Source organism: Rutidosis leptorrhynchoides, chromosome 6 (genome assembly GCF_046630445.1).
Source record: "Rutidosis leptorrhynchoides isolate AG116_Rl617_1_P2 chromosome 6, CSIRO_AGI_Rlap_v1, whole genome shotgun sequence".
In the NCBI taxonomy this organism is placed as follows: domain Eukaryota; kingdom Viridiplantae; phylum Streptophyta; class Magnoliopsida; order Asterales; family Asteraceae; genus Rutidosis; species Rutidosis leptorrhynchoides.
In genome coordinates, this window is record NC_092338.1 from 195804166 (window position 1) to 195817890 (window position 13725).

Consider the following 13725-nt stretch of genomic DNA (forward strand, 5'->3'; position numbering starts at 1 on the left):
GGACGAAAAAATATTTAATGGATCGTGTCGAACTGTATTACGGTTGAAACAGGGGAGTGTCCACCACCTAATTGGGCCAATTAAAATGGAGTTGACTTACGTTAATTAGAGAATAGATAAATGAGCCAATCAAAATCAAAATGGAGTTGATTTATCTTAATCAGAGAATATATAAATATTAGTACCTTCGACCTAATTTAATTGTACTCAGAGAAAACATCTGGCTTAAAAAATATTTGTTATTTAAAGTTTTACTCTTTATTTTTTATCTATCTTTTTATTTTATGTATATATTAAGAGTATAAATGATCTTTACCTTATTATTTATATATGAAAAAGTGAAATAAATTTATAATTTTGGCCTCAAATGCTGTCATTAAGAATTATATTTATGCGTAAAGTAGTTGTACATTGAATTTGTGGTAGGTAATTATTTTCAGAAAGTGAGTAATTATTGTTGATAGATTGAATTTGCAAACAATAGTTATTTTCATGAGGTGAGTAGTTATTGTTAATTTAAAAAATAATGATTCTTGTCTGAATATCTTAATGACATATCTTAGAGTTGTAATTAGAAAAATTTAAATATAAAATTAAACAATTAATTTGAAACAATTGAAAAAATAATGAAAACATATATGCAAGATAATGATCATTAGTTTATTCAAAATACTCAATAATGATTTATAATTCTGAAAATGTGTAATTTTTTAATGATAATTCTAAATGATGTCATTAAAAGTTATATATTTATATTATTATATTATATTTATATTCATTATATTATATTTATATTTAAAGTAGTAGTAGTACATTGACTTTGTGTACATATTTTAAAGCTAAAAACTTTAATTAATTAATTTGTATTCATTATTGCTATCACTGTTAATATAATACAGAAAATTCAAACTAAAATACGACAAATTTGACCGATTTTATCGACTTTCTGGCCTTTCCGAATTTTGAGAGACTTTGACCTGATTTTTTCAACGTTGACCTGAATTTTGATCGTTGACTGTCATATTAGACGGTTTTCTTCGAAACGGGACGGGCTAGTCACTAAAACGTCGCAACGGGCGTCGAGACGGGGTGTTTTGCAAAAGTGGAATGGACAGTTATTTACTGGAAGTAAGTAGTTACTCATGATGTACAAATAAATGATACATGTTATCGTAAGTTTTTGTCGTTTGTTTTGAATATTTTTATGTATCGGTTGAAATAAATGGTACATGTTATTGTAAGTTTTTGTCGTTTGTTTTGAATATTTTTATGTATCGGTTGTAATTGTTAATTTACTTAGAATGTTATGAAGATTTATTAAAAAAAAAAAAAAAAAAAAGGTAAATAAACAAAGTACAAACTAAATTTCTTTTTAGTCTTTGTTTGTTTTGTGAGGATAAAAGTGTTCCCTATACACAAGTTTCCTTCTCTCTTTCTCAACTCTGTTCTGCACCTCTCCTTCACACAAAATATAATCAATATAACAATGGATGCAGCTTCATCAATTATTTCTATATCACCTCCATTACAACTTAAACCTAATTCCACTAAATCTAAACCTAATTCTGTATCTTCATCTCATCGTTTTCTACCGTCAAAAACCTACAAAACTGTTACCTTACGTTCTTTCCACCGCCGTAACACCGCCTCTCCGCCCCGTTACTCCGCCAATAAGGTCTTTATTATTATTATTCATATATTTGTTTTGTATTCGCGTGTACTGGAATTCATTTAGTTGAATTGGCTGAAGCTGAAATTGTCGTTTAGGACATGGCTAGGGCTACTTGTTATTGATTAAACATTGATTGATTGTAGTATAGACACTTTAGTATTTTGTGATATTTGGACCTCAACTACAACTAAAACTTGATTACAAAAATCTAATTATACATGCCTTTTAGGATATTAGGACATGCCTTTACTTTGAAATAACCTTTTAGGATATGGTAGTATACATGGTTTCATTGTTTATGATGATTGAAGTGAGTTATAAAAGTTTGACTAATTATTATTAGATCAAAATGTGAAATTTTGATGTTATTGTAGGGAATAATGACTGTTTTCAACTGGTTATAGGAAGAGTTTTAGTTAAAGTGATATATTTTTTTACCTGTGTATATATAGATGTGAAGTTTGACTAAAAATATGTTTACTTTTTTACTATAGATTGCTGTTGAGAGAAGTGTTTCTTTGTTGGATAAACTGTTGACACAAAGGCCATTGTTTGATCAATCTACAAGGTTCTCTTGCTTTCGTCATGGGCGAAGAAAACAGTTTCCTATATGCAAATCCATGCCAACTGCTTTTTCGGACAAATCCATTTTTCATTTATCAAAGCATGGAGTAGACAATGTATTTGTAAGTTCATCAGTTGCTGTTAATATTAATAGTTTCATGATACCTTTCGATTTTTCCGTTATAAAGTAACGTGTGTGCTTATTCTCTAATTCTTCATCTCTATTCTTTTATATATATACCAAATCTTTTAAAGATTGGAACTTTTTGTGATTGTTGACCTGAATCATGATTACTGGAAACTTTAATTATATGAAGGGAGCTATTAAACCTTTAATTATGTTATATCATCACTCATCAATATATATATATATATATATATATATATATATATATATATATATATATATATATATATATATATATGAATGAACATTATGGCTTTGATTATATGTAGGGACCATACCATTTTTTTTCTTGTAATATACTACAATAAACTCTGGCACTACAGCTCATTGCAACGAACGAATATCCTAATACCACTTGCAGAACAAGAAAAGTAGCAAAACGACTAAGAATCCTTAGTGAGAACGTAACTACATTCCTATTATTTGTTTCAAAATAATCTGGATCACAAGGTATGAGTCTAAAGTAATAAAACATGGATATACATAATCCAACAGAGTAAAAACTTGATTAAACGTTAATGACAAATTAAGAGTAAAATGCACTGCTTCTTCTCATTGTACCCAGTAGCATGTATCTGATTAATATCATGTATATTGTTAGGGAAAACGGGTTCAAGTTCCATGTGCAGCTGTGGGTCCCGATGAGCCACATGCTGCAACTACAGCCTGGCCCGATGGTGTCTTGGAGCAGCAAGCATCTGATGATTTTTCAATTGATACATGGAGGGAGTTACAGGAGTTTTTAGGTTCGAAACTTCCATCACATCCAAAGTTGTATAGGGGACAACTAGAAAATGGTCTTCGCTACCTCATATTGCCCAATAAAGTTCCACAAAATAGGTATAATTGTGACTCTAATGCGAGTACAGTACATGTACATAATAGCTCTGATAATTTTCTTACTCATTTTTGTTGTTTTGTGCTATGAACTTGTTAAACATTTGCCTGTATGAAGATTTGAAGCCCATATGGAGGTTCACGCGGGGTCAATTGATGAGGAAGATGATGAGCAAGGTATTGCACATATGATTGAGCATGTTGCGTTTCTTGGAAGTAAAAAGCGTGAGAAACTTCTAAGAACTGGTGCACGCTCAAATGCTTATACTGACTTTCATCATACCGTATTTCATATCCATTCACCAACATCAATGCAGGTTTGTAACTGAAGACTTACTTTATGCTCTACAATTTGTTTGACTTTTGTGTGTTTTGGTTTTTGTTAGTCTTAGTCATGACACAAATTATGAATTTTAGATTGTTTTTGTTAATCTTAGTCTGCAAAAGTTCATATGCGTTCTGTTTTCCTTACACAATCAATTTACATTTATATAGGATACTGATGAGGATCTACTTCCCTCTGTTTTGGATGCTTTAAATGAGGTAAGAACCAGTTTTGATATATGATCACCATTTTCATGCTGTAATATTGAAATGAAAAAGTTTTTTAAATGATCCAAGACAATATTCAGGTCTAATGGCTATTGTTTAATATGATGTAGATAGCTTTTTACCCAAAGTTCCTTACTTCTCGAGTTGAGAAAGAAAGACGTGCCATATTATCAGAGTTGCAAATGATGAACACAATTGAGTATCGTGTTGATTGCCAGGTATTATTTATTTTCTAAACCATTGTGAATAATGCATGTTTTAGTACTGTCACCAGTATTTGTAACCCTTTTTATTGTTCCATAATCACAGTTATTACAACATTTACATTCCGAGAATAAGCTGAGCAAAAGATTCCCAATTGGACTCGAAGAGCAAATTAAAAAGTGGGACGCAGAAAAAATCAGAAAATTCCATGAACGGTGGTACTTTCCAGCTAATGCGACTTTGTATATTGTGGGGGATATAAATAACATTGCCAAGACTGTTCACCACATTGAAGTATGTTATTTTCTGTTATTATGTACTATTTTGCTTAAATTGAACAATCACATTAAATTAAAGATTTTATTTTATGTGCAGAGTGTTTTTGGAACGAAACATGTTGAAAATGAGGTTCCTGTAGCACCTAAAACCAGTGCATTTGGTGCAATGGCTAATTTTCTTGTTCCTAAGTTCACGGGTGGAATATCCGCTGACTCATCACATGACAGATCATCTATTTCGGTTGACCAGTCAAAACTTCCGAAAAGAGAACGACATGCAATTCGGCCTCCTGTGGAGCACAACTGGTCCTTACCTGGGAGACATGAAGATCTGAAGTCTCCTCAAATATTTCAACATGAATTGCTTCAGAATTTTTCTATCAACATGTTCTGTAAGGTATGGGAAGTGATCTAGAAACTCTTAGAGTATTTAAATATAGATGTTGATGAATCAGAGTTGTTAACATAATTGTCCTTAAACAGATACCTGTGAACAAGGTCCAAACTTATGGTGATTTGCGTAACGTTCTTATGAAGAGGATTTTCCTTTCCGCTTTGCATTTTCGAATCAACTCAAGATATAAGGTGATTTACATGTACAAAATTCAACCAATGTATATAAACCATCTTTTTCATTATAATTTACTTCTTAATTAGTATTTCAACAATGTGAAAATATAATATAAAATGCCCTTAGTGTGTGTGCATACATATTTTATGTTACTTTTTCCCTTTACGAGTGGTTATATGTTTTTTTTTTAATAATAATTTGGGCAACATTGCAGAGTTCGAGCCCTCCATTTACATCGATTGAGTTGGATCATAGTGATTCAGGAAGAGAGGGATGCACTGTCACTACTCTTACAGTAACCGCTGAACCTAAGAGTTGGCAAGGTGCAATTAAAGTGGCTGCACAAGAGGTTTGTACTTTTTGTCGATTTCATATTACATCAACATGATGATGCTTTGAGTTCCATCAAGGTTGATTTGAGGTAGGAAAATGGGCAGGTTGTGTAACCGGTCAAAAAAAAAAAAAAAAAAAATTCACCACTGCTTTGGTTTATTATTTTTAGAATATTTTTGACATAGTCAGGAAGTTGAGGTGATTCTAATTGCATAAATAAACTGATCTGGAGGTTTTATGTATGAAAGAAACCACTTTGGGCTACTTTTGACCCGGTTGAACCGTGACTGATTAAGCGTAAGATGAATTGACCCATTTAATTGATTGTTTGAACTTCCCATTGATGAATGTCATTCACTGAAGTAGCGTGTGTGTTACTACTTACTAATAAGATTAAGCCGTTAGTGTTATGAATTGTGACCGTGGCTACATACATTTTTTTTATGTTTACATGTGTTCCTATGAATTCATTTGATTCAGGTTCGTAGGCTTAAGGAATTTGGGGTTACAAAAGGAGAATTGGCTCGTTATCTTGATGCTTTATTGAAAGACAGCGAACAGTTAGCTGCTATGAGTGATAATATATCGTCAGTTGATAATTTGGATTTCGTTATGGAGAGTGATGCGCTTGGCCACATGGTTATGGATCACAAACAAAGTCATGAAAGTTTAATTGGCGTTGCTGGAACAATCACACTTGAAGAAGTAAATTCATTTAATAATATTACTCTCATTTTGTGTAATTGAATGACGTTTTTGGTATAGTTTCATATCTTTCATTGTATGAGAAAAATTAAATCTAGAAATTTATTAATATTATGCAGGTGAATTTGATTGGTGCACAAGTATTGGAGTACATATCAGATTATGGACAAGTATCTGCACCTGTTCCTGCAGCAATTGTTGCATGTGTTCCAAAGAAAGTACATGTTGATGGAGTAGGCGAAATTGATTTCAAGATAACCCCAAGTGAGATAACAAATGCAATTGAAGAAGGTTTGAGGGAACCAATAGAGCCCGAGGCTGAGGTATATTATGCTCTTTTAGGGTTTCCAGTTCGATTTTACAACTTCCATTTGGGATGTTTAAAAATGAAAATTTGACCTATCTACTTACAAATGGGCCGATCCAGTTTTATTTAGGTTTATATTGAGAAATGATATGGATATAAAAAATTTACAAATTTTGGGATACAAAATAATGTGTCACTAATCAGATAGAGGGATACATCTCAGTTTGTTTCTTCTACCTGTGCAATTTGTTTGTAACCATAGCAATACTTTCAATTGGGTAATAAAAATGCCAACTTTAAAAGAAACGGGTATAATGAATGTAAGGGTCAGAAGTCTCCCAAGTTTATATAACGCACGAAACCTGAAGTTTTTTACTTGCTATTTTTTTTTTCTTTTTCAAAAAAGTATATTCGAATTCTATATTAGACAGGATAAATAATAAACACAATGTAGTCTTTACAAAACAAAAACCCCACCTGACAAATATATACCCAACCTGTTAACCCACACATTCACCATTTCTTGACAATATGTATAAATAATAAACAAAATGTATTTTGTATGCAGTTTGAGGTGCCAAAGGATTTGATTACTTTAAAGCAGCTGGATGAATTGAAGTTGCAACTTGAACCGTCTTTTGTATCTTCTGATTCGAGCGCTCTTAGAGTTCATGACATAGAAACAGGAATCACCCAATGTCGCCTCTCAAATGGGATTACTATAAACTACAAGGTATATAAAACTAATCTGTCATTTTTTTATTATAGTTTTTATTTTACCTGACATGAAATTTTGTTTTATCTTAATCAGATATCCAAAACTGAAACATGTGGTGGGGTGATGCGGCTTATAGTAGGCGGCGGACGAGCGGCAGAAACACCAGAAACAAAAGGAGCAGTTGTTGTAGGTGTTCGAACTTTGAGTGAAGGGGGACGTGTTGGTAATTTCACAAGGGAACAGGTAATATGTCAGTTGTTTACTTACATTTTGGTAGTTACCAATCTTAATTTCTTGAAAATAAGCATGCATTATAATTTGTACATGTACAACAAGTATTTACATTTAGTGTTACATAATAATTTTTTCAGGTTGAGTTATTCTGTGTGAATCATCTGATTACATTTTGGTAGTTACCAATCTTAATTTCTTGAAAATAAGCATGCATTATAATTTGTACATGTACAACAAGTATTTACATTTAGTGTTACATAATAATTTTTTCAGGTTGAGTTATTCTGTGTGAATCATCTGATTAATTGTTCACTCGAGTCCACAGAAGAGTTTTTATGTATGGAGTTCCGTTTTACCAATCGAGATAATGGAATGCGTGCCGCTTTCCAGTTGCTTCATATGGTCCTCGAGGTAAATCATAATATCTCAACTAAATTTTCAATTTATATCCTGTAAAATGTTAATATTCTAAGTTTGATTGTTGTGTTGATTATATAGCATAGTGTATGGCTTGAAGATGCATTTGATAGAGCAAGACAACTATATTTATCATATTATCGTTCTATTCCCAAAAGCTTGGAACGTTCAACTGCTCATAAGCTCATGAATGCCATGTTAAATAAGGATGAACGGTTTGTGGAGCCCACACCACTTTCATTACAAAATTTGACTCTGCAGACCGTTAAAGATGCAGTTATGAACCAATTTGTCAGTGACAACATGGAGGTGCGTCTTATTGTTTTACATAATTTTTAAGAGGTTGCATATGATATTGATGTCGAGTTTTTTAATTTAATAGGTGAGCGTTGTCGGGGATTTTTCAGAAGAGGAAATCGAGTCATGTGTAATGGATTATTTAGGAACAGTTAGAGCAACAAAAGGTGCAGAGAGAGCACTGAGTTATACCCCAATCGTATTTCGACCGTCTCCTAATGATTTGCACTTCCAGCAAGTGAGTAAAATATATTTATCATATGTTGTTTGTTTTATTATTTCTATGATTATGATTATTATGTGTTTTCATGTCTTCTTTTTTTAATTGATAGGTGTTTTTGAAAGACACTGATGAGCGAGCGTGTGCATACATAGCGGGCCCTGCACCTAATCGTTGGGGATATACGGTTGATGGAACATACCTTCTTGAGTCCATAAATAACGGTATGCATTCTCTTATTTATTACTCATTTGCTTCTTCTTTATGTTGCATGAAAGTCAAGTATGGGGTCGTTTATGATATCGCTTGTACAGTTCTCATATTATCTACTAAGAATACACATAATGAACTTATTAATTACAGTCGCCCAATCAGAAAATGGACAGCTTGTGAACGCAGAGAACATCAACGTTAGCCCGCAAAAGAGACATCAAAATCACCCGTTATTCTTTGCAATTGCAGTTGGGCTGTTGGCAGAGATAATCAATTCCAGGTGGTTATTTTTTCAATTTATATTACTCATATTTGCTTTTATATTTTTTTGATATTCTTCTACTGATTTTGTTATACTCCACTAATGTTTCACAGGCTTTTCACTGAAGTGAGAGATTCTCAAGGGTTAACATATGACGTGTCTTTCGAGTTAAACTTATTTGACAGGTTACATCTTGGTTGGTACGTTATATCCGTCACATCGACACCTGGCAAGGTGCGTTAATTCAGTTTTTAGCAGCTTCTCACATTGGATATTGTGTTCTTTCATTATCTTACCATTTGTATCTGATAATCCAGGTACATCGAGCTGTTGATGCTTGCAAGAGTGTTTTAAGAGGCTTACATGGTAAAAAGATAGCGGAACATGAATTGGATCGGGTTCGTTCTTCAATAAGTTGATGCACATCTCTCTAAATTGTTATAAAATTGAATTTATCACGTATATCTGAAGAAGTATAAATATAGTCTGATCCTTGAATCATGATTTTGCATGCTGACAGGCGAAACGGACCCTGCTGATGAAACACGAAGCTGAAAGTAAGTCAAATGCCTACTGGCTTGGCTTGATAGCTCATTTACAGGCTGCTTCTGTCCATAAAAAGGTACTATTAGACTATTTCATTACCTTGCTGATGCTATTTCTTTGAACCCAAAACCCATGATTTGGATTTATCTACACAGTCTTTTTCTTCACAGTTGCAAATTGTTTTTCAGGATATTTTGTGCGTTAATTTCCTTAATGTTTGCTTCACATGTGTGTGCTTTTCAGGACATATCATGCATCAAAGATATGACAACGTTGTATCAAGCTGCAACTATTGAGGATGTCTACATGGCATACAAGCAATTGAAAATCGATGACCAATCATTGTACTGTTGCATCGGCGTTGCTGGTGCTCAGGCTGGTGATGAAGTTTCAGGTGAAGCAAACTGCCACCTAAGCGTCCTCTTTTGTTACCTTCTTTTGATATTTATGCGGTTTCTCTTTTTTCGGAAAAGGAAAAAACATAAATTGTAGTTTTTTATAAATATCAAGTATTTATGTGATGTCATGATACACATTTTTCTTTATTCTGATCTTAACTTGAAATTAACCTTTTTTTTATTTTTTATTATCAGATTCTTTGCAAGAGGAAGAATATGGTGGAGGTGTTCATGGTGTTATTCCTGTGGGTAGAGGTTCCCATACAATGACAATGCCAACAACATAATTATCATCATCATCATCATATATCACAGTATTTATCAAGTGCCCAGATGAAGACGACCACACGGTATGTTTATTCGGGAAAACAGAAAACTGTTTTTGCAAAATAGGCTAACAACATCCCAAATGTTATATTTGATTTCATTCTCTAGATCGGCCATTTTAGCAATTAAGTAACTAAATCTTATATGCTGGTAAATATTTGTGATGTTTCTAGCGACTTATTCATCGGCTAAAATGTTTGGTAAAATGCTGAAGATCTATAGGAGTAGGCACAAGGGATTTCACGGAACAATATAATCCCAAGTAAGCTAATTTCAGGAAACCACAGGTTCTAATAGTGTATACAATAAACTTGTGTATTTTAGCTGTCATAAATCGAGTGATGTACATGTAATTGTTATTTGAAGATGGCCAATATTTGTCAACTCATTTGATTTTTTGCTTTAAGTTGTAGGACTATGTATTGTTTATGTAGATATTCAAGTGATACTTTTACGAATACAATCTTTTACTTTAGTGAAATGATAAGTAATGTGATTGATTTATAAACCCATAAGCTGTCCGATAACGATTCCTTGTTTTTGTTGTTTCTATGGCTGTTTGGCGCATGACAGCTAAAGAGGATCAAGGTCAAGAACCTAAAGTACACTCTACTTTGTCATTTTACAATTTAATACTGTATTTGATGAACATGAAACAACTAGCGGAGGAGCCTTCGCTTTGCGTCGGGACTCCGTTTCGAATATAATTTATTGTGTTTGGTTCGTAAAATTATTTCGTGTTTAACGGTTATGTCGGTTAAACCTATCCCAAGTCGTACAAAAATTTAAAGGCGGTTAAAAATTTAGGTGGATTTATTGGGGAGTTTTATGGAAAATAAAGAAATTACGATTTGACCCTTGAAGTTTACCTTTAGACCCCTATGGAGTTTACATTTTTTACCCTAGAAATTTACATTTGGCGCTCTAGAGTTTATAATGGTTGTCAATGTTTAGTGTGGTGTCATTGTGGGTACAACCTTTTTGCACGACGTACAAACGATTAAAACATGGAGAAGAGCTATTCATAAAGCCTTTGTCTTTTAGAGATATATATATATATATATATATATATATATATATATATATATATATATATATATATATAATGAGTTACGTAGTTAATTTATAATAATGAAAAAAAATTAAACAATAATAAAGTGAAAAATTATGTGGGTGATTTAATAATAATAATAATAATAATAATAATAATAATAATAATAATAATAATAATAATAATAATAATAATAAATTGTTGTTAGTTAGTAAAAATTATGTGGTTGATTTATAATGAATGAGAAGTTTAATGGTTAATTTATAAAATGCGAAAACTTTGTGGTAAGTTTGAAAAAGATATGAAGTTAATTTATAAAATGCGAAAACTTTGTGGTAAGTTTGTAAAAGATATGAAGTTAAGTATTATAAAAGGCGAGGTTGAATTATAAAAAGTATAAAAAGTTCAAGGTGAATTTATGAAAATTATGAGTGTTACTATTCACTTGGACTATGCCATAATAATAATAATAATAACTAGAGTTCGAACCCTCGCTTCGCGCCGGGGTTCGGTTTTCAATGTATTGTATTGCGTTTAGTTTGTAAAATTATTTCGTGGCTAACGATGATATCGTTGAAGCGCAACTCGAGTCGAACTAAAAGGTATAATCCGTGAAAGATTTAAATGTTATTTTAAATTAACAATATATGTACATCTCCGCGTTTCACTATGGAATTGTCGACTTTTAAAAATTTAACGCAAAATTGACGTGTATGAGAAGTACCTCAAATATTTAGCGTTTTTTAAAAAGCGTCCGATTTGCGTATAGTTAGTGACAGTGTGCTCCTAAAATTGTTTCGAGTTTAACGATGGTGTCAGAAAAATTTAACTCGGTGCGAGCGAGAAAATATGGCCCGTTGAATATTTGGGTGTAGTTTTTTTAAATTTTTTTATGAAAATGAGTATTTGACACTTTACCCCCTGTTTGGGGGTCGATTTTAATATTTGAACAAACTATGGGGGCTTTTTAAAAAAAAAGGTGGAAAAGGGGGAAAAAAGTGAAAGAACGAAAGCACCCCTGGTGACTATTAATCGTTTTTGTCTATTAGGTAGTATTTAAAGTGTGTAGTCGATTTATAATGAATGAGAGGTTTAATGATTAAAGTATAAAATCTTAAAAGTTTGGGGTAAGGTTGTAAAAAACCATAAAGTTAACTATTATATGTTTTTTTTGGGTCTAAAATGTAAGTAAGTAAAAGAGTGGGGATAGTTTGTGAAAACTTTGGAGTTACTATTCATTTGGAAGATGTCTTTTAGATATAAGGTATAATAATAATAATAAATTGTTGTTAGTTAGTAAAAATTATGTGGGTGATTTATAATGAATGAAAAGTTTAATGGTTAATTTATAAAATGCGAAAACTTTGTGGTAAGTTTGTAAAAGATATGAAGTTAAGTATTATAAAAGTCGGGGTTGAATTATAAAAATATAAAAAGGTCAAGGTGAATTTATGAAAATTATGAGTGTTACTATTCACTTGAACTATGCCATTTAGATGTATAGAGTAATAATATTAAAAACTTGTACAAATTTATTTTCAAATACGAGTATCCTATTTAAACTCGCCAACATGACTAGCCAAGATGTATAATTCCATGGATTTTTTATTATCTTCTCTCATTTTTCCAATATTTTAAAGGAAGATTAAATGAAAAGAGATATCTAGTAAGACCACTTGTATCGGTGTATGCGTTTATGTCATGTTTCTTGCTTTTTGCACTTTTTTAGTCACTAGGACGTGTTTCTCTTTTGAGTGAAGTAGTGGGGGTGTTGATTTTTGGTGTTGATTAGAAATATTGTGATGATGTGTTAAAATTTACGGTACGTTTGATAAAACTGAATGATTTAGCGCTGAATGGTTCAGAATCTGAATCTGAATGATTCAAAGCCTCTGAATAAAGTTTGTTCTATATGAAAATAAGCTGTTTGATAATCATATAGAATGAATGATATAAACTGAGTAAAATTACCTTACCAAAGTGTAACATGAATAAATTATTCAATATAATTGTTAGTTAAGTGCTCATGATAGAATTTGAGGAGAAAATTACAGAATATTTAGGCTCTTAATGGTTAAGAGAGTGTTTAATCTCTGAATGATTCCACACTGAAATCTGAACCATTCAGCACCATATGCCATTAAGAGGTCAGAAACAAACGTACTGAATGCTGAATGGTCCAGCATTCAGCACTGAACCATTCCATTAAGAGGCAAACAAACACACCCTTAATTGAATTTGGATTAAGTATTAAATGGGGATAAAAATAATATTTTTTAATTAATAAAAATAAAAATAAAATAAGAAACGCATGTTTCTTCTTCCGTTGGAATCAAATGCAAAGCAAAGAAAAAGCCTAAAGTGAGGATACGGCTGGGTGTGGCGTTTCTTCTCCGCCACATCACCAAGTGACGCCGTCACTTGGTACCGATACAACAACAACAACAACAAAACCCAATACCACATAAGTGGTGTATGGGGAGGTGAGATGTAGACAGTCTTTCCCCTATCCGAGAATAAAAACAAGTCATTTCTCCACCCAGAGTGAAACACTCTCAAAAGTAGAGAAAGTCATCCCTCTCTCTATTCGACGGATAAAGAGATTGCTTCCGAATGGACCTCCGGCCAATAAGTATGAAAATTTTAAAAAATAAAATAAAAAACATGAGACGCCATGAAAATGGTAGAATCAAGTTTTCATATGTTTTAAATCTTGCACATTCAATTTAGGCTCTAAGTGGCAGTCAAGTCGCCAATAAATCGACGCTTGCTGTTGACTCAATTAATAAGAGCCATTCAACAACAACAACAAAACCCAATACCACATATTGG

General features: G+C 32.3%; 1 protein-coding gene across 1 annotated transcript; it reads left to right on the forward strand.

Moving 5' to 3' along the window:
* Nucleotides 1-1416: 1416 nt before the first annotated feature.
* Nucleotides 1417-10351, forward strand: LOC139855671 (stromal processing peptidase, chloroplastic-like). The gene is made up of 25 exons (XM_071844916.1): nucleotides 1417-1675; nucleotides 2167-2358; nucleotides 3025-3263; nucleotides 3379-3577; nucleotides 3756-3803; nucleotides 3923-4030; nucleotides 4122-4310; nucleotides 4392-4691; nucleotides 4778-4879; nucleotides 5080-5214; nucleotides 5679-5903; nucleotides 6023-6226; nucleotides 6779-6943; nucleotides 7022-7171; nucleotides 7436-7573; nucleotides 7661-7888; nucleotides 7962-8114; nucleotides 8209-8320; nucleotides 8460-8589; nucleotides 8685-8805; nucleotides 8889-8969; nucleotides 9092-9193; nucleotides 9361-9511; nucleotides 9711-9864; nucleotides 9992-10351. Exons 1-24 carry the CDS (start codon nucleotides 1487-1489, stop codon nucleotides 9800-9802), a joined length of 3753 nt encoding a protein of 1250 aa, XP_071701017.1. The 5' UTR covers nucleotides 1417-1486; the 3' UTR covers nucleotides 9803-9864; nucleotides 9992-10351.
* The last annotated feature ends 3374 nt before the right edge of the window (nucleotides 10352-13725 follow it).

Bases quoted from the DNA above. Each gene is read 5' to 3' on its own strand.
- LOC139855671 (XM_071844916.1), top strand. From the start codon at position 1,487: ATGGATGCAGCTTCATCAATTATTTCTATATCACCTCCATTACAACTT. The intron at 1,676-2,166 runs GTCTTTATTATT...TTTTTACTATAG, and splicing joins CCCGTTACTCCGCCAATAAG to ATTGCTGTTGAGAGAAGTGT. The intron at 4,880-5,079 runs GTGATTTACATG...GCAACATTGCAG, and splicing joins GAATCAACTCAAGATATAAG to AGTTCGAGCCCTCCATTTAC.